Source organism: Nomascus leucogenys, chromosome 7b, assembly GCF_006542625.1.
Source record: "Nomascus leucogenys isolate Asia chromosome 7b, Asia_NLE_v1, whole genome shotgun sequence".
Classification (NCBI taxonomy): domain Eukaryota; kingdom Metazoa; phylum Chordata; class Mammalia; order Primates; family Hylobatidae; genus Nomascus; species Nomascus leucogenys.
Window position 1 is genome coordinate 46251218 of NC_044387.1, and position 26644 is coordinate 46277861.

The 26644-nt window shown below is 53.7% G+C and overlaps 2 protein-coding genes across 5 annotated transcripts in view; one reads left to right on the forward strand and one right to left on the reverse strand.

Annotated features, from left to right (window-relative positions):
• Positions 1-43: 43 nt before the first annotated feature.
• Positions 44-5474, forward strand: TRMT2A (tRNA methyltransferase 2 homolog A). Of its 3 annotated transcripts, XM_030815814.1 has the most exons (12): positions 44-441; positions 716-1290; positions 1563-1671; positions 1898-2079; positions 2266-2380; positions 2469-2584; positions 2660-2771; positions 3541-3663; positions 3842-3917; positions 4127-4243; positions 4354-4450; positions 4567-5474. In XM_030815814.1, exons 1-12 carry the CDS (start codon positions 418-420, stop codon positions 4793-4795), a joined length of 1875 nt encoding a protein of 624 aa, XP_030671674.1. In that variant the 5' UTR covers positions 44-417; the 3' UTR covers positions 4796-5474. The 3 variants fall into 3 exon arrangements, with proteins under 3 accessions (XP_030671674.1, XP_030671675.1, XP_030671676.1); XM_030815815.1 differs by lacking the exon at positions 4127-4243; XM_030815816.1 differs by lacking the exons at positions 4127-4243; positions 4567-5474 and having other exon boundaries at positions 3541-3917; positions 4354-4441.
• The window catches only part of DGCR8 (DGCR8 microprocessor complex subunit), a 31919-nt gene continuing 10747 nt past the window's right edge, over positions 5473-26644 (reverse strand). For both annotated transcript variants that reach the window (XM_030815813.1, XM_003280364.3), the window contains 9 exons: positions 25669-25866; positions 25331-25432; positions 24392-24490; positions 22519-22601; positions 11063-11163; positions 10642-10748; positions 9944-10071; positions 8328-8441; positions 5473-7310 (listed from right to left, as the gene is read on the reverse strand). In XM_030815813.1, coding sequence (XP_030671673.1) covers positions 7227-7310; positions 8328-8441; positions 9944-10071; positions 10642-10748; positions 11063-11163; positions 22519-22601; positions 24392-24490; positions 25331-25432; positions 25669-25866 — 1016 coding nt within the window. In that variant the 3' untranslated portion in view covers positions 5473-7226. The remainder of the gene's footprint in view (positions 7311-8327; positions 8442-9943; positions 10072-10641; positions 10749-11062; positions 11164-22518; positions 22602-24391; positions 24491-25330; positions 25433-25668; positions 25867-26644) is intronic.

The following is a 26644-nucleotide window of genomic DNA, read 5'->3' on the forward strand; positions in this document are numbered from 1 at the left end:
ACCCCCGGCGACCCCCGCGCGCACTTCCGTCCCGGCCACGCGCGCCGCTAGAGCTGGCTAAAGTGGTTGCGGCTTGGATCCGGCGCGTGGCGATGACGTTGCCAGAAGCCAGGATCATAGAGACGCTCGGCCTCCGCCGCACGCGCTGGCGGACTAGAAGTGGCTGGCGAAGCGAGCGGCCGGCGCGGGCCCCTGGCGGGCGGGCGGTACAGCCCCAAGCCTGAGACCCGGACCTGAGCAACGCAGGTTCGAGTCCCGCCCCGCCTGGGGCGAAGCCGGGGGTGGCGGCGACCTCGCGGCGTTGCACCGGCTCTCTGAGCACCTTCCCTCTGAGAACTTCCCTTGTGACGGGCCCAGGACGAGGTGGCCGGGCAGCCCCGATGGCGCCCCTGGTCTAGGCGGAGAACCGCCTAGGCGATGAGTGAGAACCTCGACAACGAGGTAGAGTGCGGGGAGACGCCGGGTAGAGGCGGGGATGGGGTGGGAGGAGGCGGGGTGGGGCAGGAAACCTGCCAGACAATAGGTGGGGACGAGGCAGGTGCGATGAGGGAGGAAAGGAGACGGGAATGGGGTCGGGAGGGTAGAATGGGGGAGGGGAGGGGCAGGGCTGAGTGCAAAGTGCACCGACAGAGGTCTGGGTGTGCCATAGGGAAGCCTGGGGGGCCAGGCCCCAGAGCCTAGTCCTCACCCTAGCACCCCATCTGTCCCCACACAGGGCCCTAAGCCCATGGAGAGCTGTGGCCAGGAGAGCAGCAGCGCCCTGAGCTGCCCTACAGTCTGGGTGCCCCCTGCAGCCCCGGCAGCCCTGGAGGAGGTGGAGAAAGAGGGCGCTGGGGCGGCTACAGGGCCGGGGCCTCAGCCCGGGCTCTACAGCTACATCAGGGATGACTTGTTTACCTCTGAGATCTTCAAACTGGAGCTGCAGAACGTGCCTCGCCACGCCAGCTTCAGCGACGTCCGGCGCTTCCTGGGCCGCTTTGGTCTGCAGCCCCACAAAACCAAACTCTTTGGGCAACCACCCTGCGCCTTTGTGACATTCCGCAGCGCTGCAGAGAGGGACAAGGCCCTGCGCGTTTTGCATGGTGCCCTCTGGAAAGGCCGCCCACTCAGTGTGCGCCTGGCCCGGCCCAAGGCCGACCCCATGGCTAGGAGGAGGCGACAGGAGGGTGAGAGTGAGCCACCAGTAACACGAGTGGCCGACGTGGTGACCCCTCTATGGACAGTGCCCTATGCTGAGCAGCTTGAGCGGAAGCAGCTGGAGTGCGAGCAGGTGCTGCAGAAACTTGCCAAGTGAGTGTGGGCGCAAGACACCCCTCCTGGCAAGGGCTCTGCCCGGCCCTGTGCTTCCTCAGCCTGCCCATGCACCAGTTGGGAGGCCCAGCACAGGATCTGGCGGCCCCTTTGGGAGCTTGCCAGCGAGACACCCATGTCACAGTGGGCACAATGACATCCCAAAGGAGGGGTGAGGAGCCTGGACATTTGGGGAGTGGGGAGTGGGGAGTGGCCTGGCATGGGTGGGGGGCAGTAGGTGGAGTCCAACCACAGATCTGCTCCTCTTACAGGGAAATCGGGAGCACCAACCGTGCCTTGCTGCCCTGGCTGCTCGAGCAGAGGCACAAGCACAACAAGGCCTGCTGCCCGCTGGAGGGGGTCAGGCCATCACCCCAGCAGGTCAGGCTAAACTTCGGTGGCCACAAACCCCTATCCTGGGTTTTGAAAAACTTTGCTTTTGCTCACCCTTCCTGTTGATCTCCCTGCTTTGTGTCTTCTTCTGGTAACTTACCACATAGTTATCAGCTGTTCCTCTTGTTTGACTGCCAGCCCCTGTGGGGAAATCAGGGTTTCCAGGCACAAGCGCTGGGCAGCCAGGGTAAGGTGCAGCTGTCTCTCCCTGCAGACTGAGTATCGTAATAAGTGTGAGTTTCTGGTTGGCGTCGGGGTGGATGGGGAGGATAACACCGTGGGCTGTCGGCTCGGCAAGTACAAGGGCGGGACGTGTGCTGTGGCAGCCCCGTTTGACACCGTGCACATCCCCGAAGCCACCAAGCAGGTGGTGAAGGCCTTCCAGGAGTTCATCCGGTGAGGACCTGTGACGGGGCTCCTGGGAAGTCCTATGTGGTGTGGGAGCAGAGGGTGGTGATCCTGCCCCGGGAATTCTGGAGTGCCTGCCATTTCAGCCAGATGAAGGAAGGTGTGGCCAGAGGAGAGAGCAGGGGGACTGCTTGCCCAGTTGTGGGCACTCAGGCCAGCTCGTGATTCCCACAGGTCCACTCCATACTCGGCATACGACCCAGAGACATACACAGGCCACTGGAAGCAGCTGACTGTGCGCACCAGCCGCCGCCGCCAGGCCATGGCCATTGCCTACTTCCACCCCCAGGTCTCAACGGGGGCCCTGCCGGGGGAGGGTGCCTAGCCTGGGTGGGACTCAGCACAGCCTGATGGGAACTTTGCACCACTTACTCCAGAAGCTGGGCCCTGAGGAACTGGCAGAGCTGAAGGCCTCCCTAGCGCAGCACTTCACAGCAGGGCCAGGCAGGGCCAGTGGAGTGACCTGCCTCTACTTCGTGGAGGAGGGACAGCGGTAAGGAGCCCGAGTGGGGCGGGGCAGGTCCCTGCAGGGACTGTGACACTGAAGGACCTGCACCTCCGCCCACAGAAAGACTCCTAGCCAGGAGGGCCTGCCCCTGGAGCATGTGGCTGGGGACCGGTGCATCCATGAGGACCTGCTAGGGCTGACATTCCGGATCTCTCCGCACGCCTTCTTCCAGGTAGTCCTGAGTCCCTGGTGGGCATGGGGACATGTTGAGGGAGGCCTGACACACCATCAGGACGTGATGGGAATAGTGGGCTCAGGCGGTGAGGTTTGGGGGAGCATCCAGGCAGGGGAGCCACAGGGGAGGGTGAAGTAGGAAAGAGGTTGGTCATCACTGATTTGACTCGGGACAACCTAGAGGTACACACGGCAGTGGTCCTTGTCACAGGGAGGATGAGGAGTGGCCCTCAGTGCATTACCACAGGGCGCTGCTCTGGGCTCGGCAGGAGGTAGGCCATGGTGGCCTCTGGGCTGGGAAATACTGTTTCACTCTTTGCTCACTGCTGCAGGAAGGCTGTGGGGACCTGGAGGAGCCCTGTTTTTGGAGACAGGCCTGGCAGGACCTCCTGGAGGGCCAGGTGTGGGGGTGGGAGTTGCAGTTGGGTGATTCCAGGGGCCCTGGTGTGAGCTGTGGGAGGCAAAGCCCCCTTGCTGGGGCAGGGAAGGTGCAGCCTATTGGTCTGTGGGACCTCGTGACCCCTCAACCAAGTGGGGCAAGGAGGAGGCTGTGCTTAGCACGGGCTTGGCTTTTAAAGCCAGGGGCTGGGTGAGGGCATCAGCAAGGCTGGTCCAAGGTGGGGTCAGAGAAGACGTTGGGCACCATAGTGGGGAGTGGGCACCGGAGGTCCCAGCAGGATGGAGGGACCAGGAATGTGGGCCTCAGGGGGCGCCAGTGGCACCCCCTGAGAGGAGCCACTGACATCCTGGGCACCGCCTGCCCCCAGGTGAACACACCTGCAGCCGAGGTGCTCTACACAGTCATCCAGGACTGGGCCCAGCTGGATGCAGGGAGCACGGTGCTGGACGTGTGCTGTGGCACTGGCACCATTGGCCTGGCCCTGGCCCGGGTGAGCCCTCCTGCCCTGCTGAGGGCACCCTCTCCCCACCCCAAGACCCCCATTGACCCCAGCTCGAAGGTACCGCAGCTGACTCCATCATGCCCAAGGCCCAGCTCCTCTTTGCTGCCCACAGGGCCCCATGCACTCCCCTCCCTGGGTGGGGCGACACCACGCTTTCCTGTTTCAGAAGGTAAAGAGGGTCATTGGGGTCGAGTTATGCCCAGAGGCCGTGGAGGACGCCCGGGTGAACGCCCAGGACAATGGTGAGTGGCAAGGCCGTGGGTGGGGGTGGGGATGGGGGCGGGGATGGGGGCAGCTGCCACCCCTGCTGCAAGCCTCAGCCATGGCCAGGGCTTGGGGGCTGCCCGACAGGTACAGCAAGTGAGCAAGCTCTTTGCCTAGGGGTTCCCCAGGGCTGGCCCTGCTGGGAGGGCATGTGGCCCTCTGACAGGCCACGGTGCCATCTCTTCAGAGTTGAGTAATGTGGAGTTCCACTGTGGGAGGGCCGAGGACCTGGTGCCCACCCTGGTGAGCAGACTGGCCTCCCAACACCTCGTGGCCATCCTGGACCCACCCCGTGCTGGCTTGCGTGAGTGGCTTTTGGTTAAGGAGGTGGCACGGGAACGAGGACACATGGGGTGGCTCACCATGTTGTGCACTCTCTGGCTGTGGGGACCCAGGTGGTGTTTGCCTCCTCAGATTCCAAGGTGATCCTGGCCATCCGCAGAGCTGAGAACCTCAGGCGGCTGCTGTACGTCTCATGCAACCCCCGGGCAGCCATGGGCAACTTTGTGGAGTGAGTGTCTGCAGGGGCCTGGGTGGGGGCTAGGCCTGGCACCAAGCCCCCAGCTCCCACAGGAGCCCCTGATTAGCCTATCGGCTGACCTTGGCGCCCTCCTTTTCCCCCCACAGCCTCTGCAGAGCCCCATCTAACCGGGTGAAGGGCATTCCCTTCCGGCCGGTCAAGGCTGTGGCAGTGGACCTGTTCCCGCAGACCCCTCACTGTGAGATGCTCATCCTGTTCGAGAGGGTGGAGCACCCTGATGGCACAGGGGTCTTGGGGCCCCACAGCCCTCCAGCTCAACCCACACCAGGACCCCCAGATGACACCCAAGAAACTGGGGCCTTCCCCTCATCCTAGGCCCAGGACCCATCATGGGGACAGGAGCTGAAGGGCTCCCAGGGCCCCAGGGGCGGGGAAGGCATGGCTTGCTGGCCAGGATATTCAGAAGTAGGCAGCCAAAGGGCACAGACCAGAATTGGCCTGCTGCTAGGGGCCAGGGGCCCTGACCAGGAAAGCAGGTGGGCTCCTGCAGCCTGTTCCCCATCCCCAGGGCCTTTGTGGACTAGCCAAGGCCGTGAGGGCCAGAATAAACAACTGCTCGACAAAGGGTGTTTCTGTGATGAGAACCAGGGTCTGAACACAGGGCCGGGGTGCCAGGGAAAGGGCCAGACTAGGCCTAGGCAGCTCTGCAAGCCTCTCTGCATGGCTGGGGGAGTCAGGGCAGAGCTTACTTTAAAAAAGAATGTTGGATTTGATACTTAAACTTGAGGAGAGGCAAAGACAAGTCTGGGAACTGCACCAGCTGGGGGGGGGAATGGGGTGAACACTGGGCAGAGTTGGCCCCTCCGTGGCCAGCCTGGCTCTCAGCCCGGCAGAGAGGGCATCAACCAAGGAAGGGGCCATGCTGGGGTGCTGCTCAGCTGTTACAAAGGCAGGGTCCAGCCTGCAGGGAGGCTTCGGGAGGAGATCTGGCCAGTCAAGGGTCCACAGGGTGCCAGCCTCTCACCCTCAGAATAAAGACATCAGCCATTCCCTTCTGGACAGTTTGCTTTATGCGTTCAGACAATCGAGGCTTGCCATCCAGGCGCAGCCCAGTGCCCTGGATGGCATCAGCACAGGCTCCCCTGCCCTGGCCTTGAAGCATGGCTGTGTACACGATTCACACCCACGCTTAGCAGAAGGGGGGCGGGGGGGGGGAGGCACAGAGACCACAAGAGTATGGCAACACCTGCTGTGGTGGTGCCTGGGAACAGCAAGACACAGCGAGGCTCCCCAATCTTTAGGGGAACACATGTGCACGAAGCTTTGGTTCACAGGCGCATCTGGCTGGCTAAGGGCAACAGTCACAGTCAAATGACTATTCACAGCTGCAGACAGGAGGCAAGACAGAAGCAAGTGTCTAATTATAGCAATTTGAGTTGAGGGTTTCTTTTTTAAAGGTCAACAGAAGCCAACCTTGGTCACACAGGTAGTGAGGGAAGGATATGTTGTGGGCGGCCCATAGGCCAACATTGTTTTCCTGACAAAAAAAAAAAAAAAGCGCCATCAGTACCACCTGTGGGAGGCATGGTGAGGGACAGACACGGCAGAATGCTGGACTCTTGCTTCAGATGGCGCACCAAAAGCACACGGCACTCTGCACAGGTGCCAATCCACCATCAAGGCCAGCCTTTGAGCACACCCTGGTGCCTCAGACTCAGGCAGGAACACACTTCCATCCCACACCCACCCATACGGGCCACCAGTCGAGAAGCAAGCTGGGCACCTGGCAGCTGCCTCTGACATCCAGAGAAGCCGCTGTCACAGGCAACAGCTCTGGATCAAGAATGGGCTACACTGAAGGCCCTTGCTTCCTGTTTAAACAAGTCCACTTGCTAAAATGCATGATTCCAAATCTACCTTCTACTCTCACTGTAAAAGTCTTTCAAAATGCTAAAATATCACAAAAGCTTTAAAATTCAGTGGGTGGACATATGGACTCGACTGCAAAAAATCTTTGTAAAAAACTGTTGCCGGAGGCCAGGAAAGGCAGGGAGGGCCTCAGTATCCAGAAAGGCGCTTTTAGGGCATTAAGACTTCATCAGAAAAAGGGGCCCTAGGAGGCCAGGGCAACTCTGGGAGGTGGCAGGACGTCATCCTTGCTGGCATCGTGTCCAGACTGGAGAGGGACCACCTTGATGGTTTGCCTCCAATCCCAGAAAGGTAGTTCTGATGCTAAAATTCTGTTTAAGCCAAAAGGTTTAAAATATTCCTTTCTGTTCTACCTTTTCAAAGAAGGGGAAACACGGTGGGTGAGGGCAGGGCACCATGTGCACTTCCTGACCAGGTCCCTGCAGCAGCCCTGCAGGCGCCCTGGGCACATGGGCCACCTGGCATCACGGGCCAGCCACAGGACTCAGCCATCCCCTCATCTGTCATCCAAGCATCATGTGTCGTCAGTGCATATTACATACTAAAATTCGTGAAAGCCTTCATAAAAAGAGCCTGCAGCAGGTGCACAGAAGCAGGGTCCACCACTGTCCACAGTCACCAGCTGCCACTGGTGCAGTCGCTGAGTTCATCCATTCAGGCCTGGAGCTTTCCAGGGAGAGCTGCTGCTCCACATGTGTGCTGTGTGGCCATGGCTGTCCCTGTACACCAGAGCGTCCACCCTAAGGCCAGGCCCACAGGTTGGCCACAGGGAAGGAGCTTGGGTTGGAGGCCTGACACTGTGGTGCACGATGCATGACTGCTGGTCGCCTCAGAAGTGCCACTGGCAGCCCCCGTGCCCTGGCCCGTGCCACCTCCCTCACACGTCCACGGTGCACAGGGGCTCACCGCCAGGCTGGGCGGACGCCACAATGGACATCTTGGGCTTCTTTCGAGTCTCCTCCTGAAAGAACAAAGGTCAGGGGTACCAGTGAGGTGGGCTCGGCAGAGGCTCAGGAGGGCACATGCTGGAGGAAGAGCCCAGCAGATCATGCCAGGAGGCTCTGGAGCCCCAAGGGCACAGTGCTTCTGATGCCAGGCTAGGAAGAGCAGGGAAGGCCTGAGGCAGGCCAGCCTGAGACTGCAGAGGCCCCCTGGATTGCCATCAGAGCACAACATGTGCAGCCTCCCTGGCAACCAGGACATGTACCAAGAAGTGAAGAATTTTGGGTGCAGTTACAGGGACGGGCCAGGCCTCCCCACTGGGTGTTCCTCCCTTGCTCGGCTTCTGCTTGCCCCAGGCCCGGCCAGGAGCACTGTGTCCTGCACCTGCTGCCCTTGAGCCCCACAGCCCCTCTTCCGACCAGGGGCAAACCAGGCAGTCCCACTGGCTCCAGGAGGCCAAGCCCCACCCCAGGGAGCAGCGAGGGACCTGCTGGCCTGGGTGGCAGCAGATACGTCCTGGGGCTCTCACCCAGGCCAGGGGACTGCCACACTTAAGAAAGCTCCCACCCAGAAGGCCCAGGTGGGCAGGTCACGCTGTGGCCACACAGACGATGCCTGAGGACAGAAGACACCACTGCCAGCCTGACAGGCCCCTCTTTGAGTGGGGTTCCCAAGGTGGCTTTAGGAGGCTTCATCAGGACCAAGCCCTACAGATTCAACCCTGGCAGGTGCACTGACCTACCTCCAAACACCCAGGGAGGACATGGGACACAGGCGGCCCACCAGGGCTTTGACCTTCATGGTCCACCAACAGGCTGGCCTGCCAGCTCTCTAACAACAGAACCAAAACTGAAGTGATTTATAAAAGTATCACACATGTTGAAGCTCAAAGAAAAGCCTGTATCTGATTTTGGAAGGAGGATCCAAGCATTTCCAAGGTGTCAGCTAAGGCACAGATCCTGGGGTTTGCTGTCCCTTCACAGCTGCCACAGGAATGGCTGTGGCCCGGCAGCTCTCCCGCTAGGGTGGCACTCACCCTCTCCTCGGCCAGCCTCTTCATCTCCTCTTGGAGCTTGCTGAGGATGTGCAGGTTGGGCTTGTTCTTCTTGGCATACTGCTGCAGCTCAATCACACTCTTGTCCGACGTCTCCTGGGAAGTATAGCACCTCACGCTCAGGACTGCAGGCTGTAGTTCTACGGCTGCCTGCTGCCCAGCAGCTGTGTGCCTGGGACCCTGAAGGCAGGCGTGCCCAGGGTCTGGCAGACACAAAACAGCCAGGAGCCATGGCAACATAACTGCATGCTGACTGGCCCGCCTCAGTGATGCCAGGCCCACTGACAGCAGCGGAGAGCGAGAGGCAGTCCACAGCTGCCAGGCCTTTCTGCCCACACCATGCCACTTATATGGCCTCCTGCCATGGGCAGAGTAGGGAAGTGAGGTGCTTGTGGTGCCCAGAATCCTCATCAAGGAGAGAAACCAGAGTGTGGCCGCAGCCAGTAAGAACAGCACCCTGCAGCCCAGCCCATCAGCCCCAGGCACTGAGCTCTCTGCACACTCCATGAATGCAGAGCAGCATCAGGCTGGCCTCAGCCCCTTCCCGTCTTAGGCTAGCCCCAAGGGTGTTGTGGTTCCTCGGGATGCCAGAGCTCCCCCAAGCTGTGGCTGTGCCAGGCTGGGACTTTTCCTCCTCCTGCTCAGGGAAGTTTCCCACCCCTGGCCCAGAGTGGGGCTTGCCTTCTCTCCCTCTGTCAGAGCCAAGGACCATGCACAGCAAAGGCAGAAGCAAGTGCTACCTACATTTCAACTTGCTTCCCAAAAATGTCTCTCCTCAAGTTCCTTAACACGTCCTGGTGGCCCATGTGGGCTCCCTCACCCTCCCTGATCATGTCCAGAGTAAAGGCCTCTTCAGGGACAGTGCCAAGGCCTCGGTCTCAGGGACCTAAAGACAGGCCCTGCTCTTGGCAGCTGGCTCGGGCAGAGGGCCCACCCACCACACAGTCCTGGGGCTGCCCCACCTGCAGCCCCAACCCCTCCACAACTACTTCCCCTTCTAATGACCAGGAGGGCAAGAACCCAGAGAGTTTCTGTAATCATTTGGGGAAAATGAGAAACGTAAACACTCACCTCCCTATGTTACCCTCCACCCCTCAGGAGTGGGCACTGGCTTACATTGCAAGATGTTGGCCACAACAGCAGAAAACAAGACAGATGGCACACACATGCTCTTCTCTTAGAGATGGACCGGCACTAGTACCAGGGAGAGCTACCCTGACACACTCGCTCTCCTTCAAGCAGGGAGAGCTGGCCCTGGCTCCTGAGCCTTTGCACACCTCCGAGCCGGGCGCACCTTCAGCATCTCCTGCCTGGCCCTGCCTTGCACTTCAGCCATCTCCCTACAAGCCACATAGCTGGGCCCAGGCTGCGTTCCCAATCACCCACACTTCACTGACCATTCCCAGCAGGCTGGGATGGGAGATGTGGCTGGGACGACCCCGCCCCCTGCCCACAAAGCCACACAAGTGGCCCAGGAGAGAGGCAGCTGTGAGCAAGAGCAGAGCTGCCCAGCTCTGCCCGCTCTGAGCACAGAGCCTCAGGAATATGCTCCAGGGTGGCAGCACAGGCTGCCCTGGGACCTGCTGATGGCCAGTTACCTGCTTGACCATCTTGCTGCTCTCACGGCCGTACATGCGCAGTAAAGACCCCCAGTTCTTGACATGTGGGTGCAGCAGCTGAAGGATCTTCTGTGAGGCTAACTGCTTTCCAACTCTCTTGTTCTTACCTACACAGAGAAAGAGCAAGCATGGAGAGGGGGTCACAAACACCCAGTGCTCACGGGGCCCCCTGCCACTCCCAGCCCTCCTGACCCACACCCCGAGGGCCAACCAGGGCACATTCTACAGGAACAGGCAGCACTCTGCCACTGCTCTGGGCACCTGAGTCTCACAGTACCCAGCTGCCACCTTGAGAGTGGCCCTCAGAGTCTAGGAGCTGAGGACACCACCACTCAAAGCCACGCAGCTGAGAGCGTCCCTCTTGCCGAGATGCACACCTCCAGAAACAGGGAGCAGCAGGATTCTGCTGGCTGTTCGAGGAGGAGGGCCTTTCCTCCTGCCACAGGGACAAGGGCTGGACGGAGACAGGGGTGGCAGCGGGGGAAAGGGAGAAGACAGAGAAAGTGCAGGCAGGGCGGCCGCCAGTCCGCCTTAGGCTGAACGTGTGGTGGCCAGCACACACAGCTGGTCTCAGGGACAATGCCAGGGCAACAGCTGAGACCAAGCCACAGAGGCACAGGGCCACACCAGGGGCCGCCCGCCCAGCAGCCACCGGGCAGCAGAGAAGGAGTCCTTACACCACCCGCGCACTGTGTGCTTGCCACACGCCATGACGTATTCACTCTTCTGGTTTTTCCCAGGAACCACTTCAAACTTGATAGATGTGTCACCCATCCCATGGTTTCTTTAAGAGAAAACAGACAACAGATGGCATCCCCTGAGCATAGCAGCCAGCTGCCTCTGAGGAGGCCTGTTCTGGGAAGCCCTTAGGAAATGACCAAGCCTCTCCCCAGACTGCATCTCAGCCAGGGGAGGGAATTCTCCACACGACCGATTCAAGGCCTGTGGGACTGACTGGTGGCCAGGGCCAAGGGGCTGCTGTGTACCCAGGGAAACCTGGCCATGCCTCTGCCTTGGGACAAACAGCCACAAGAATATGAGACGCCAGAGAGGAGCTCCCCCGACCTGACTCGTGGGGGAGGCACCCCCCTACCCTACCTTTTAAGGCACTCGTGGAGGATCTGATATGGAGACAACAGCCCAGCCTTGCTGGTCAGCTCGTAGACCCGTGAGTCCTCGATGCTGATGTGGTTAAAATACTACAACACAAAGCAGAGGCTTGTGAGTCCCTACCAGGCCCACCGGCCTCTTCATGGCTGGGCCTGCGGTTGGCTTTCCCCAGATGCTTAATGCCTGTTCTTGCAAGCTCACCTAGCGCATCATACCTCAACTCTGCAAGGAACCCCCCGGGTATGAGACATGCTCCGTACCTCACCGTCCAGTTGCCCATCTCCAGAGCCCACAGCACCCTTCCACCCTGAGCACTGTGGGACGGAGTCTGCCATCCCAAGAGGGCCCCAGGTACATGGCTAGCTGGCCAGGCCCACCTTAACTGGATCTGATTCTGATCCATAAGGCGCCCTTCTCAGAACTCTATAAAGACAAAGCACCTTTGGAGAGAGGCTTTACTATTGCCACAACTGAGACTACAGGAGAGGGAAAGTCAGCCAGACCCAAAAGCTGGCCTTAAAAGGCCCAGCTCCCCAAAGGCCAAAGCCCCACACAGCTACACAGAGCCCAGCCCCAGGTGGCCTGCAGAGGCCCAGCCCAGCACAGCTTCCAACAGTGTCATCACCCTGGCTCTGCAGCCAACCCAAGAACACACATAGGAAGGGCAAGAGAGGCAGACAGGGAAACGAGGGGATGGGGAGATTCCACACAGTGAGGTGTAGGGAAGCTGCACCAGGCTGAAGTGCAGAGATAGCACCTGCTGTGCCTTCCCAGACTAGGCCTTTGGCTGAAGCTGAGAGTGCCTCCTGGGTGAAAGGAAGATGCCATCCAGCCCACTCTGGAGCATGGACAACCTCCTTGGTAGAGCTCCTGTGACAACATACCACAAACTCAGTGGCTTAGAACAAGAGGTTTATTCTCTCCCCATTCTAAAGTCTGAAATCAAGGCCTCAGCAGGGCCATCCTCTTTCAGAAGCCTCTAGTGAGCCTCTGCCAGCTCCTGGTGGCCCCAGCATCCCTTGGCTATGGCAGCATTGCTCCGATTTTCATATGGACTACTAGCCCTGCCCCTCCTCCCTCTTCTTAGACAAACACCAGACATACTGGATCACACTACTGCTCTGCTTCAGTGTGATCTCATGTTAACCTAATTCTATCTGCAATCATCCTCTTTCCAAAAAAGACCACACTCTTTGATACTGGAGATTACCCATCAGCCACACCCTCAAAGAGCTCTCCCCACCGGCCCTGTTCTGGAGGGGTCTGCAGGGACCTGGAGGCTGCCTGGCCCATGGGCAGCGAAGAAGCCTAGAATCAAATGATTCACACACCTCACCGTGCAGGCCCCACAGTTTGCCAAGCCTGCTTCACAGGGATGCTGGCCCTACAGACAGGGCAGCGGGCAGCTCCTCTGCCCTCACCGCTCCAGCAAGCAGCAAGCAGCAAGGCCAACTCACTGCAACTGCATGGAAGAGGAAGGCACTAGCCCTGAGGTTGGCAAGCGAAAAATCCTCGAGGTATGACTTGGCTACTGTCTTCAAATAGGTCCCTAGAAGACACTGCTCCTCTCAAGTGCACAAATCAACATGGGTCTTTTTCCAGGGAAGGTCACTCACCAAGACATCAGGCCCTGGAACCTCAACGGTTTGTCAACCAGCCAACCAATTAGCAACATCCAGTGCTCTCGGCCCACAAGAACCCACATACCCCACAGCTTCGGGACTGGCCCTGGAGAAGCTGAGGCCGTGGCTGACACACACACAGCTAGAGAACACGCTCAGAAGTTTCTGGCAAAAGACCGACGCCAAGATGCCCTGCACCAAGCTGCCTGAGGCCACATGTGCTACTGAGGGTTAACCCGCCAGGGACGGGTGGAAGCTCCAGCTCGTGAGAGCAGACAGATGGCGGAAGTGACCTGCAGACAAATCCCTGTTGCTTCTGACAAACAGCACAGAAGAAACCTAAGCAATCAGTGCCTGGTAGATGCCAAAGGACTGTGCGGGAGCACCACAGATGCCCGACACCTCTACATTCCACTATCTATATGAAATGGACCAAAGCCTGGCAAGACACAAACTATCTCAGTAGCCTCAACAGCCCTACACCTGTTCAAGAAACTCAACAGTAGTTCGGAGTAGCTGTAGTTATAGTTAGTAGTTCATACAGTAGTAGTTAGAACTTTCCCATTAGGAAAACTCCAGGCCCAAATTTTAAGGAAGAAATGATACCAACCCTGTATCTGTCTTGCCCTTCTGAAAAACTCAGGAGGAGGGCTACTTCCCACTTCACTTGATGACACTACCCGTACCATGACCTCAACACCAAGAACACAGATGCAGCAGGGAACTAGCAAATTAAAGCCATTAACACATGAAAAGGAACATATACCATGCCCAAGCAGGACTTATCCCAGGAACACATTTTTAAAAAAATAACATAATTAACTATATTAACAAATTAAAGAAGAAAACTGGATAAGGAATCTACAGAAAAACTACTAGAATAAATCAGTACAAATAAAACAAATTCTAGCTCTGTAAGCTAGCAATAAACAATCAATTGGAACTAAGGTACTATTCATCACAGTGCCATATATAAAATATTTAACTATAAATCTAGTAGAATATACACAGGGCCTGTGTGATGAAAACTGCCAACCACCCATGAAAGATATCAAAGAAGACCTAAATAAATGGACAGATGAACTATGTTTATGATTTGGAAAATCCAATATTGTTAGGATGTCCATTCTCCCCAGATTGATCTACAGGATCAATTCCAATCAAAATGCACGCAGATTTTTTTTTTTTTTTCTAAGATGGGGTTTCGCTCTTGTTGCCCAGGCTGGAGTGCAATGGCACAATCTCGGCTCACTGCCACCTCACCTTCCGCCTCCTGGGTTCAAGCGATTCTCCTGCCTCAGCCTCCTGAGCAGCTGGGATTACAGGTGCCCGCCACCACGTCCAGCTAATTTTTGTATTTAAGTAGAGATGGGGTTTCACCATGTTGGCCAGGCAGGTCTCGAACTCCTAACCTCAGGTAATCCACCCACCTCAGCCTCCCAAAGTGCTGGGATTAGAGACGTGACCCACTGCACCCAGCCCAGAATTTTTTATAAAAACTGACATATTGTTTCTAAAGTCTACATGGAACAGCAAAGGAGCTAGAATAGCCAAAACAATTTTTTGAGAAAGAATAACAAAGTTGGAGGATTCCCACTATCAAGACGTCAAGTCATCAGCAAAGTGTGGCATCAGGAAAAGGACACACAGCTCAAAAGACAGAAGACAGCCCTGAAACAGACACACTTCCATGGTCACCTAATGACTGAGAAAGGTGTGAGGTCAACGCTAACATAAGCGTGCACCTGCCACACAGCCCAGCAACCCCATCCCAAGGGTTTACCCGAAGGGAACGAATCCGCCCATCACACACAGACCTGGACAGCCTTACAGCAGCCTTACTGTCCATCACCAAAACCCAGAAACCTGCCAGTGTCCCTCAAGGGAGAATGGAGACACACACTGAGGGGCACAGCCACCTGGTGGCCAGCACTCAGGAGTACAAATGACCATACGACGGATGCATCACACCACGCCAAGCCAGAGGCCAGGTTCAAAGGCTGCCTACCAGGTGACTCCACTAAGAGGACATTCAGGACCTGGCAAAACTACAGGGGCAATTCAGTGCCCACCAGAGGATACAGGTGGGAGAGTCTGGCCAACAAAGGAGAATGTGGGAGTGTACAGAAATGTTCTGCATCTTGATTGCAGTGTTGGTTACATGACTGTGTATTTGTCAAAACTCACAGTACTGTACCAAAAAGTGAATTTAACTCTATGTAAATTTTAAAATAAGTTGAAAAAAAAAAAAAAAGAAAACACTTGGTCACTAATACCTAAATTTAATAGCCATGAACCACCAACCCACAGCTAGCAACAAAATACCAAGAAGAGATCACCACAAGCTTTGTGAAAAGGAAATGACGCCAGTTCTGTTCCTTTTTTCCCTTTTTAATCAAGTAGCACACGTGGGTGGCCACCACACCTCACAGGCATCAACCCGCCCCTCCCGACATGTCAACCCCACCTCCGGAGTCCACACAAGGAGGGGATGCTACCCCACGCCCCAGGCTGTCCAGGGGACAGTCCAAGGACAGGTGTTGGCACCTCTGCACAGGAAGCTGGGAGGAGCAGGGGGTGGGGGCACAACCTGAGAGCCTCGCTAGGGAGGACCAGCAAATAGAAACTTCCCAGGAACAGGAGATGGCCACCCCTGTCTAAACCCCCCCACCCTACAACTGAGGGAAAAGCTACTTTCCCCTCTGACAGATTTTAAAATGGGGATATCACAGATGACATATATACTTTATTTTTTATTTTTTATTTTTTTTGAGACAGATTCTCGCTCTGTCGCCCAGGCTGGAGTGCAGTGGCGCGATCTAGGCTCACTGCAATCTCCACCTCCCGGGTTCACGCTATTCTCCTGCCTCAGCCTCCTGAGTAGCTGGGACTACAGGTGCCCGCCACCACGCCCAGCTAATTTTTTGTATTTTTTTTAGTAGAGACGGGGTTTCACCATGTTAGCCAGGATGGTCTCGATCTCCTGACCTCATTAATCTGCCCACCTCGGCCTCCTAAAGTGCTGGGATTACAGGCGTGAGCCACCGCGCCCAGCCCACAGATGACATATATACAAACAAGAGGGTCAAAGAGCTTCTCGGGAGGGGCACATACAAAAGGCACCCTAAACCAAGGCATGGCATCATAAAAACACACCGTCTTCTCTCAGGTCCCCAGAACAGAGCTCTTAAAACCCTGAGGATTTCCTGAGTGCTAGGTTTGTCTTTTGTGATTCAAAACAACCCCACCACAGAGCTTATGCTGAGGAGGTGGCTCAGGGTGGGCTCCCCAGAGAAATCAAATGTGTCAGTAGAGAGGAGGAACTTTCAGCCCTTCATGAAAAGTAAGTTTCATAAGTAAAATTTTTCCTGAGTTCCCTGAGTCCTAGCAAATTTCCAAGAACGAGGAGGGGTCCTGTGCTGGGTGGCAGGGGCCCACATTTGCAGCTGGCACAGGAAGTGGGGGCAGTCCCACGGAACTGAGCTCCTTACCTGGGGAAACGCTAGCTCCAGACAGGCTGCAGTGTGGGAGGACCGGAGTAGGGGTGTGGAAACAGCCCCAGACAGGGGAGTCTACAGCGGAAGCCACCACATGCCCCACCCCCATGTCCTTCTCCACCTGAGGAAACCTCTTCTTTCTCAGACTACTTTGCAATGTGGTTTCTGCAAAGCCTCTCCACTTCACAGAAGAGCCCCAGAGTGGAGGCTGAGAACCTGACACCCAGCTGGACCCTTTCCTGGCGCCAGAACCCACAGTGGTTCATGGACATTTCCACCACCCCATAGCAAAGAACAGGCAGGAAGGTGGCGTGAGACCTACACAACTCAGGCACCATCATCTGCAGCAACCCATACTAAGAGTCCTGGTGGGCCGGGGTCTACGCAAGCACTTCCCCAGAGGGCCTTGGAAGCCTCCCTGGGAGGCATCTTTCCCACAGTTGGGTCACTCAGAAATAAAATCAAATGTGGCCGGGCATGGTGGCTCAAGCCTATAATCCCAGCACTTTGGGAGACCAAGGCGGACGGATCACAAGGTCAAGAGATAGAGACCATCCTGGCCAACACGGTGAAACCCCATCTCTACTAAAAATACAAAAATTAGCCGGGCGTGGTGGCGTGTGCCTATAGTTCCAGCTACTCAGGAGGCTGAGGCAGGAGAATCGCTTGAACCCGGGAGGCGGAGGTTGCAGTGAGCAGAGATCGAACCACTGCACTCCAGCCTGGCAACAGAGCGAGACTCCGTCTCAAAATAAAGGGGACAAATGTGACTCTTCCTGGAGCAGCTAGTATTTGGAGACTGTGCTTGATCCACGTGCGGTCTGCAATCTGTCTGTAGCCTGTCCAGGATGAAGCAGTTACATAAAGCACAGAAAACACGTAGAAACTTGAGAGCAAGAGGCTAGGTGTGGTGGCTCATGCCTGTAATCCCATCATCCTGGGAGGCTGAGGCAGGAGGACTGCTTGAAGCCAGGAGTTCAAGAAACTTAAGAGCAAGTTAGTACTACCATGGTCACTTAACCATATTTTATAACAGCACCAGTCCACAAAGATGAGAAAACTTTACAAAACCCATCCTAAAGTAGTTCTGGAATGGCCAAATAAGGACCTCCAAAATCTGCTCTCCTCCATTAAAGCAACAAGAACACTAGCAAAAATGGTCAGAATCAATTCTTTCAGAACCCTGGAAACTAAAGAAAGGCTTTCAACAATCTGAGGAGTGTTGATTCAAGAAAGACAACGAGTCTTGCTAAGAACAAGGAGTTGCTGGCATCTTAACTCGCCCCATTCCCAGCCCTTCCCAGCTCTGTGGTAGCCACTCAATGGAGAACGAGTCCTCAAGGCCCCAGGCCCAGAGAACTGTCACTGTTGGGTCTACCTGGCCACCCTCTGGAAAAGCCTCATGGCAGGATTTGTCTTTATTTGACCTCACTCAGTGAAAATAGCCCAGTTCCTGAGGGCTTTTGTCAAAAGGAACCAGTGGCAACTGTTTCACCCTGCAGCTGCCAGAGGCTGGGGCACTAGTTGGGCAAACGAGAGGCTGGCCAAGAACCTGAGAAGGAAAAGCTGGAGATGTCCATGGGGCTCTGAAAGGCTGTAGCGTATGTCTGGAGATGGCTGCGCGCAGGCCCAGGAAAACCTCCAGCTGACTGACCTGGAGACTCTGTGCAGGCGGCAGACAAAGGCTAAGACAGTTGGCAGCCACTGGAGCACACCAGGTGAGCGCCACAGACCCACAGCTCTCATCACAGGCTGGGAGACTTACTGGCTCAGGGAATTTAAGAAAATCCCTGTCCAAGCATCAGGAGACCACTCAGCTAAAGGGCCAGTGTATTCAGTGGCCACAAGTCACAAAGAATACACACTTCACAGAATCAATCTAGGAAAGTCACTATTATGAGGTAAACTGTCACCCCCAAATTTACATGTTGAAGTCCCTCAGAATGCAACAGTATTTGGAGACAAGGTCTTTACAGAGGTCATCACATTACAATGAGGTCATTAGGGTGAGGCCTAATCCAGTGAGACAGGTGGCCCTATCAAATGGGCAATGTGGAGACCAGCATGCACACAGAGAGAAAAGCATGGACATGGAGATCGCTATCCTCCACCCATGGAGAAAGGCCTTCTCTTAGCCGTCTGACACCTTCATTTTGGACTTCTGGCTTCCAGAACTTTGAGACTATACATCTCTGTCATTTAAGCCTCCCAGTCTGTGATACTTTGTTACAGCATCCCTAGCAAACTGATACAGTCACAAATAGACAGCAAGGACATATGACAAAAACTATAAACTTAAGGGAGGTGAGGTAATGTGATTTCCAGAGTTGCCATATATTTTAAATGTCCAATTCTCAACAACAACAAAAAATTCTGAGATATGCAAAGAAATAGGACAGTAGAGACGGCCCATACATGAAGGGAAAGGCAGTTTAATATACACGCTCTCTAAGGACTGGACTTACCAGAAACAGATTTTACATCACCTACAGAAAACATGCTCAAATGACTAAGAAACCATGTCTAAAGAACTGAAGTATAATGCCAGCACAGTGGCTCACGCCTGTCATCTCAACACTTTGGGAGGCTGAGGTGGGCAGACTGGTTGAGCCTAGGAGTTCGAGACCAGCCTGAGCAATATGGTGAAACCCCATCTCTACCCCATATATATATATATTTTTTTTCTTCTTTTTTTTTTTTTTTGAGACAGGAGTCTCACTCTGTCACAAGGCTGGAGCGCAGTGGCGCAGTCTCGGCTCACTGCAACCTCTACCTCCTGGGTTCAAGTGGTTCTTCTGCCTCAGCCTCCCAGGTAGCTGCGATTACAGACGCCCACCACCACACCCAGCTAATTTTTGTATTTTTAGTAGAGACGGGGTTTCACCATATTGGCCAGGATGGTCTAGATCTCCTGACCTCGTGATCTGCCCGCCTTGGCCTCTCAAAGTGCTGGGATTACAGGTGTGAGCCACCATGCCTGACCCTATATATATAATTTTTTTTAAAAAAACAGAATTAAAGTATAAAAACAATGCATTACCCAATAGATAATTTTTTTTAAAAAGACAGAAATTATGAAACAGTCACTAGAGGGGTTCACCAGCAGAATGTGAGCCAACAGAAGATACAGAAGCAAACTTGAAGACAGGGCAATTGAAATAATCCACACTGAGGGACAGAAAGAAAAAAGAACAGAGAAGAAACAACAGAGCCTCAGAGACCTGTGAGATATCATCAAGTGTAACAATTTACTGACCAAGAAAAAGAAGCTTCAAATTACTGAAATCAGGAATGACAGCAAGGGACCATCGCAACCACATAGAAATAAAAAAGGGTCATATGGGGATACTAGGAACAAATATATGCTAATCAATTAGATAATCTACATCAAATGGGAAAAAAAATTCCAAAAAAGACACAAACTATCAACACTGGCTCAAGAAGAAATAGATAATCTCAATAGACCTATAACATGTAAGATTGAATTAACAATTAAGTAGCTCTGAACAAAGAAAAGCCTGGTACCAGAAGGTTTCACTGAGCGCAGTCTATCAAACATTTAAAAAATGAACACCAATCCTTCACAAACTATTCCACACAACAGAAGAAAATGGAACATGTTCCAAATATTTTATGAGGCCAGTATTATCCTGATACCTGTACCTGTTGTTACACTGGACAAAGATATCACAAGAAAACTACAGATCAATATTGCTTATAACTACAAATGCAAAAATCCTTAACAAAATACCAGCAAAATGAATCCAGCAACATATTAAAAAAATCATTATATGTCATGACTAAGTGGGATATATCCCAGGAATGCAAGGTTGGCTCACCATTCAAAAACCAATATAATACACTATATCACTAAAATAAAAGACAAAAAAAAACACATGATCATCTGAATAGAAGCAGAAAAACATTTGACAAAATCTAACATCATTCCTACAAAAACTCTCAGCAAACCAGGAACAAAAGGAAATTTCCTTATTCTGATAAAAACCTACAGCTGACAAAGCGCACTAAGTGAAGGAAGCCAGTCACAAAAGACCACATATTGTATGATTCCACTAATATGAAATGTCCAGAGTTGGCAGATATATAGAGACAGAAAGCAGGTTAGTGGCTTTTGGTGGTTGGAGAGAACTAAGAGGGAATGCTAATGGGTATGGAGTTTCTTCTGGGGGTGTTGAGATATTCTAAAATTAGGTAGTTATGATGGTTATACAACCCTGAATATACAAAAATCCACTTATATAGTTTAAAAGGCCAAATTTATAGTTGTAAACTATCTCAATAAAGCTATTATATAAATAAGAATGCACCCTTCAAAATTTCACAAGCCCCTGCTACAAATAACCATTTACCCAAAAAGGTTTACAGCTAGTTTTAAATGGTTCTTCACATGGCTGACCCTTGAACAACATGGATTTGAACTGCATGGGCCCACTTATACAAAAATTTTCTTCTGCCTCTGCCACCCCTGAGATACCAAGGCCAACTCCTCTTCTTCCCCTTCCTCCTCAGCTATTCAACATGAAGATGTGGAGGTGAAGACCTTTATGATGATGTTTCCATTTCAAGAATAGTAAATAAATTTTCTCTTCCTTATGATTTTCTTAATAACATTCTTTTTGTAACTTACTTTAATATAAGAATACAGTATATATCAGAGGTCCCCAACCCCCAGGCCATGGACTGGTACCAATCCATGGCCTGTTAGGAACTGGGCTGCATAGCAGGACATGAGTGGTGGGGGCAGGGGGAGCGAGTGAGCAAGTGAAGCTTCATCTGTATTTACAGCTGCTCCCCATCACTCATTTTACACCTGAGCTCTGTCTCCTGTCAGATCAGCAGTAGCATTAGATTCTCATAGGAGTGTGAACCCTACTGTCAACGGTGCCTTCAAGGGATCTAGGTTGTGTACTCCTTATGCAAATCTAATGCCTGATGATCTGTCACTGTCTCCCATCATCATCAGAGGGAACCATCTAGTTGCAAGAAAACAAGCTCAGGGCTCCCACTGGTTCTATATTATGGTGAGTTGTATAGTGATTACATTACATATTACAATGTAGTGATAACAGAAATAAAAAGTGCACAATAAATGTGACGTGCTTGAGTCATCCTGAAACCATCCCCGCCCCCCCAACACCGTCTATGGAAAAATTGTCTTCCCTGAAACTGATCCCTGGTGCCAAAATTAGGTTGGGGACAGCTGTAGTAATATGTACATAACAAAATATGTATTAATCAATTGTTTATGTTATTGGTACGGCTTTTGGTCAAGAGTAGGTTACCAGTAGTTAAGGTTTGGGAGGACTGAAAGTGATGCGTGAATGTTCCATCACGTGAGAGGCTGGTGCCCCTAACCTCCACGTTGCTCAAGGGTCAAGTAGATAAAGAACAATCTAGGGCCAGGCGCAGTGGCTCATGCCTGTAATCCCAGCAGTTTAGGAGGCTGAAGCGAGTAGATCACCTGAGGTCAGGAGTTCGAGACCAGCCTGGCCAACATGGTGAAACCCCATCTCTACTAAAAATACAAAAATTAAGGCCGGGCAAGGTGGCTCACGCTTGTAATCCCAGCACTTTGGGAGGCCGAGGCAGGCGGATCACGAGGTCAGGAGATCGAGACCACAGTGAAACCCCGTCTCTACTAAAAATACAAAAAATTAGCCGGGCGTGGTGGCAGGCACCTGCAGTCCCAGCTACTCGGAGAGGCTGAGGCAGGAGAATGGCGTGAACCCGGGAGGCGGAGCTTGCAGTGAGCCGAAAATGCGCCACTGCACTCCAGCCTGGGCGACAGAGCGAGACTCCGTCTCAAAAAAAAAAAAATACAAAAATTAGCCAGAAATGGTGGCACACACCTGTAATCCCAGCTACTCAGGAAGCTGAGGTGGGAGAATCACTTGAACCCGGGAGGTGGAAGTTGCAGTGGGTCAAGATCAAACTCTGTCACTGCCTGGGTGACAGAGTAAGACTTTGTCTCAAAAAAAAGAACAATCTAAATCTTGTAGACTCTGCCTCAAAGATTCATTCCCATCACAAACCTACATGTACCGACATTTACAGTACACACTCAATGCTGCAAAACAGAGGACAAAAATCTCTAACAAAAAGGACATTTTTCCCCTGCCTATACAAAGACAGGCAAGTTTCCTCTTTTATGAAATACAAACAGAAGAACCTGGAGGCTGGATGACTAACCTGCAGGGCATGGAAGGCATGGGCATGGCCCACGGACACCCCCAGTTCACACTAACAGGGCAGGGTAGCCGCACTGCACCTGCAGCTCCCAGTAGGGCAGGACCACAACACTCACCTCGAGTTCTTCACTATCTTTGGGCTTCTCTTCAGAGGTCTGTTTAACAAAGTCAGGAATGAGGATTTCCAGGGTAGCTCGGGCTATGAAAAAAAAGAGCCCAAGGGTGAGGCTTGGGCACTGCCCTCTTCTCACCACCCTGCAGAGTGAACCGTGCACTGCTGCCTCCCATCCCCACAGCTCAGGGGCGGAGCGAGGGCCCTGAGGAGTGATGGCACTTCAGAGACAGGGTCAGGAGAGGACAGAAGGAAAAGCCCAGACGCGTGGCAGGCTGCCGGAAAGCCTCACGGGCCACACTGGGTGTGTGCTCTCACCCTGGGGTCCTGGGAGCAGGCCGGGAGGAGCTCGGAGCTGTGTGTTAGGGAACCACTTTGGTGGCACGTGAGAAAACAGCTTTGCGGGCCCTGGACCACGCAGGGAGGCCTGAGAGCAGGCTGCTGCAGGCACCTAGACCAGGTGGCAGCAGCAGTGGCTGGCATGGGTGGAGAGATGCAGCCAGGTCTGAGAGACGCTAGAGGGAGCTGCTGGAGGGCAGAGCACGGGTATGGCCACTGGGGTCGGAGGTGCCATAGCTGATGGCTCCATAGACCCCACAGAGCTATGAGTGCTGGCAAGACATGGAGCCAAGATGTCTATAGGGCAGCTGGAGTCTGGGCAGGAGAAGTGGGTTCCAGCACATAGGGAGGAAAGCGGGTGACCCCGCAGAGGGAAGAGCACACAGCCATGCCCAAGGCATCTCCACCCCCACACAAGGCTCCACTGCAAGTTATCTGTCAAAACCTCCACTACACCCCCTTTCTTGAGCTGCAAAAGTCTCTTAGGCAGAATCTAAGATGGGCAGCAGGCCTTCTGGAAAACACACGGCAATGACAGATACCTCGAGAATCGACCTGTGGGTGCGAGGGCCTGGGGTACACCCAACACCACCCTACAAGAGGCCAACTAACCCTGACGCTGAGGCAAATGGCTTTTTGTGAAAGAATGTCAACTACCACGAATGCAGGGCATGAATGCAAACGGCAAGGGCATGGTCCAAAAGGGCAGTGGGTCTTCACCAGGACACACAGCCTTCCCAGAGCCGCGCTGTGCCAGGTGTTCTGTGTGGCTAGGCCCAAACATGGAGTGGGAGGACCCAGGAAATACTGCCGGTAAGAGCCAGCACCACTGGGGGAGGATGCCAACAGCATGCTGGCCCACTTCTCCTCCCTCCTGGCATGCCTACATGCTGCTCGGTTTAAAAACAAACAAGCACTACAGCGTGTGCCCAGTACAGCCCAGTTGGCTCTAGGCACACCCCTGAATATGTGCAGGGCCAGGACTAGGGAGGGACATATTGGCCCAGCTGTCACTCAGTAGAGAGGGCTTCTACTTTTTTTTTAGATGGAGTCTCGCGCTATCACCCAGGCTGGAGTGCAGTGGCACGATCTCAGCTCACTGCAAGCTCTGCCTCACTTGTTCACGCCATGCTCCTGCCTCAGCCTCCCAAGTAGCTGGGACTACAGGTGCCCACCACCATGCCCGGCTAATTTTTTGTATTTTTAGTAGAGACAGGGTTTCACCGTGTTAGCCGGGATGGTCTCAATCTCCTGACCTCCTGATCCGCCCGCCTCGGCCTCCCAAAGTGCTGGGATTACAGGCATGAGCCACCGTGCCCGGCCGAGGCCTTCTACTTTTAAGTCTCACATTTTGCTCTATTTGAGTCTTTCCAATGAGCATGTAATTTTAAAAATCAAAGTAGATGATTACATAAATAAAATAAACATGCCCCACCCACATCCCCCACTTGTCACCACTGCTCAGCCCCTCCCTAACCAAGCAGCGAGGCAGATATGGCAGGTAGCACGTATCTTTGACACCCAAGCAAGCACATTACCAGCTTTATTCTTCGCAAGTTTTTTGCTGCTTGCAGTTCCAGATCCGTAAGTCACACCATCAATGGTCACCGAGGCACCAAAAGGCTCACTTGGGTTCTCTTAAAATTAAAATTACTTGTTTTAAAACATACGAGTCAAGACATTAAAAGCGTGTGCACAGTCTGCCCACACCGACAGACAAGGAGCAGTCAGGGGCTGTCCCTGCAGAGAGTGAGCCTGTGCTTGACTGCAGAGACCTGGGGCTCCCTGGGACTGGAGACAGGCAGCAGACAGGCAGCAGCAAAGGGCACAGCTGGGAAAGTGGAGGGAAATGGGGCACGTGGGAGATGGTGAGCCAGAGGGGCAGCAGGAGGCTGGGGGTAGAGCCTCCTATGACAGGGACTGAGGTCTATGAAAGATGGACACAGGACTGTTGGAATGGGAAAGCACAAGATGTGGCTTGCCAAAGAAACACCACCTCAAAGGATGAGTGACCCCCAGGCTCCAGGTTCCAAGGGGAAGACGACAGACTGGTCTTCACAAAGGTGTGATGAGGGCACCCAAGGAAGACAGAGCTGGTGGGAAGTGCATGCCCAAGGACACTTCAGACACCCAGGGGCATCAGGAGACCAGGGAAAGGACCCAGTGCACAGTGGGGAGGCCTTGCTGCAATAAGGCTGTCCATGACAACACGGGATCAGAAACCAGCAAGGCAGATGGGGCAGGACAAGCGGAAGGTGGGGAGAGGGGACAGACTGGAAGGGGAAAGCAGAGCCACTCACTCAGATGGGGCGCGGCTCCAGGAAACAAGCCACCCATCTGCAGCACGCTGCTCTCTACCCTTCCCTTCCCTCCCGTCCCAGTAGAGTAGGGCTAGCGGTCAGCACCTGCCTCCCCAGCCCTGACCGAAGTGACACCTTGTGATTCTTTAGGACTGAAATGGGGAAGGTTAGACTTACCACATTCAAAGAAATTATAGACAGGGCGGACCTTGAGGACACGCTGCATGTACTCGTGCAGAATGCAGACCTCAGATTTCCCGTTGGGGTTAATAACAAACTCTGTGACAAAAAGGACCATCTCAGCAAGTGTGAAGCAGTGCCACAAGCTAGCACACAGCTTCCTGTTACCATGTCAGTAACTAGGGGCTCACCACCGTGAATGTGGCAGACCCCTGCATTCATGGGATAAACATAAGCTTTGAATGAAATGCAACTCATAAAACATGCCCTCAACACATCACATTAGAAATAACAGCATAACCAGTCTGCTGATGTTAAAATGCAGAGGCTTATACCTTTCTTTGTGGGTGCATCTTGCACTGATAAAGTAATGAGCTTCTGATTGGCTGGCAAGATGGGCCTCTCGGACTCCGCCTGCTTCCGCTTCATCTCCCGATTGAATTGCCGCCGCTCAGCCCAAGTCCTGAATTTTTTCACAGTAACTTGCTCAAAGTCAAAACGTTTCTCCAGGTAGCTTCGAAATTCCTCGAGATCTGTCCCAGATTTACCAGAGAAACAAATTACTTAACTTCCAACATAGGAGTCAGGTTCTCACAGCCCAGTGCGTGGGGCAGCCCCAGGCCACATGACACTATTTCCCTTCCCCGTCCCTTTCAAAGGGGAGGGAAGCAAAGAATGAAGGCCTCCCTACACCAGCTCAGATTATTCTGGCAGGTCCCTTCTGGATGAATTTCTGAGATGTTCTTTTACTTTATTTGGGGCAGGAAGAATACAAAAATGAAAAGGAAAAAAGAAAGCTTAAAAAAGTCAGATGGCCATCTGGACTTCCTCCCTGTATCAAAACAGGTGCCCGAATGCCAGCAGCACCCGGGCTCCATGCGCCCGCCACCTCTCTGACCACCTCACTCTTTTCCTTCTGGCCATCCTGGCCACCTCTGTAGTCAGCAACACACCCAGGCAGCTCCCTGCACAGGGCCTCGCATTTGTCACATTTCCTCCCGGGCCACTTCCCCATCCTCTGCAACAGCCCCCATCACAGGCTCTTCTAGGACACCCCACACTCCACGGAGTTATGAGACAGGCTGGGTAGTGATGTACAGACAAACAGAAACCTAGAAAATGGAAAGTGCTCTTTGAAAGTAATCCAGCAGGTGGGTTCACAGAGACCTGCCACACCTGAAGAGAAAACTAAGACTTAAATGGTGGGACTAGGCTAAAAGACATGGAAGAGAGAATGGGAAATACCAGTACACATCCAGCAAGCAATTGCAGGATTGAAGAGGGAACTATCCACAGAATGGTGACAGTTTC

What these genes read in the sequence shown, in the direction of transcription:
- TRMT2A (XM_030815814.1), top strand. Translation starts at nt 418, where the DNA reads ATGAGTGAGAACCTCGACAACGAG. An exon ending in CTCCGCACGCCTTCTTCCAG is followed by an intron (nt 2,772 to 3,540) that starts GTAGTCCTGAGT and finishes GCCTGCCCCCAG; the next exon opens with GTGAACACACCTGCAGCCGA. An exon ending in GGTGAACGCCCAGGACAATG is followed by an intron (nt 3,918 to 4,126) that starts GTGAGTGGCAAG and finishes CCATCTCTTCAG; the next exon opens with AGTTGAGTAATGTGGAGTTC.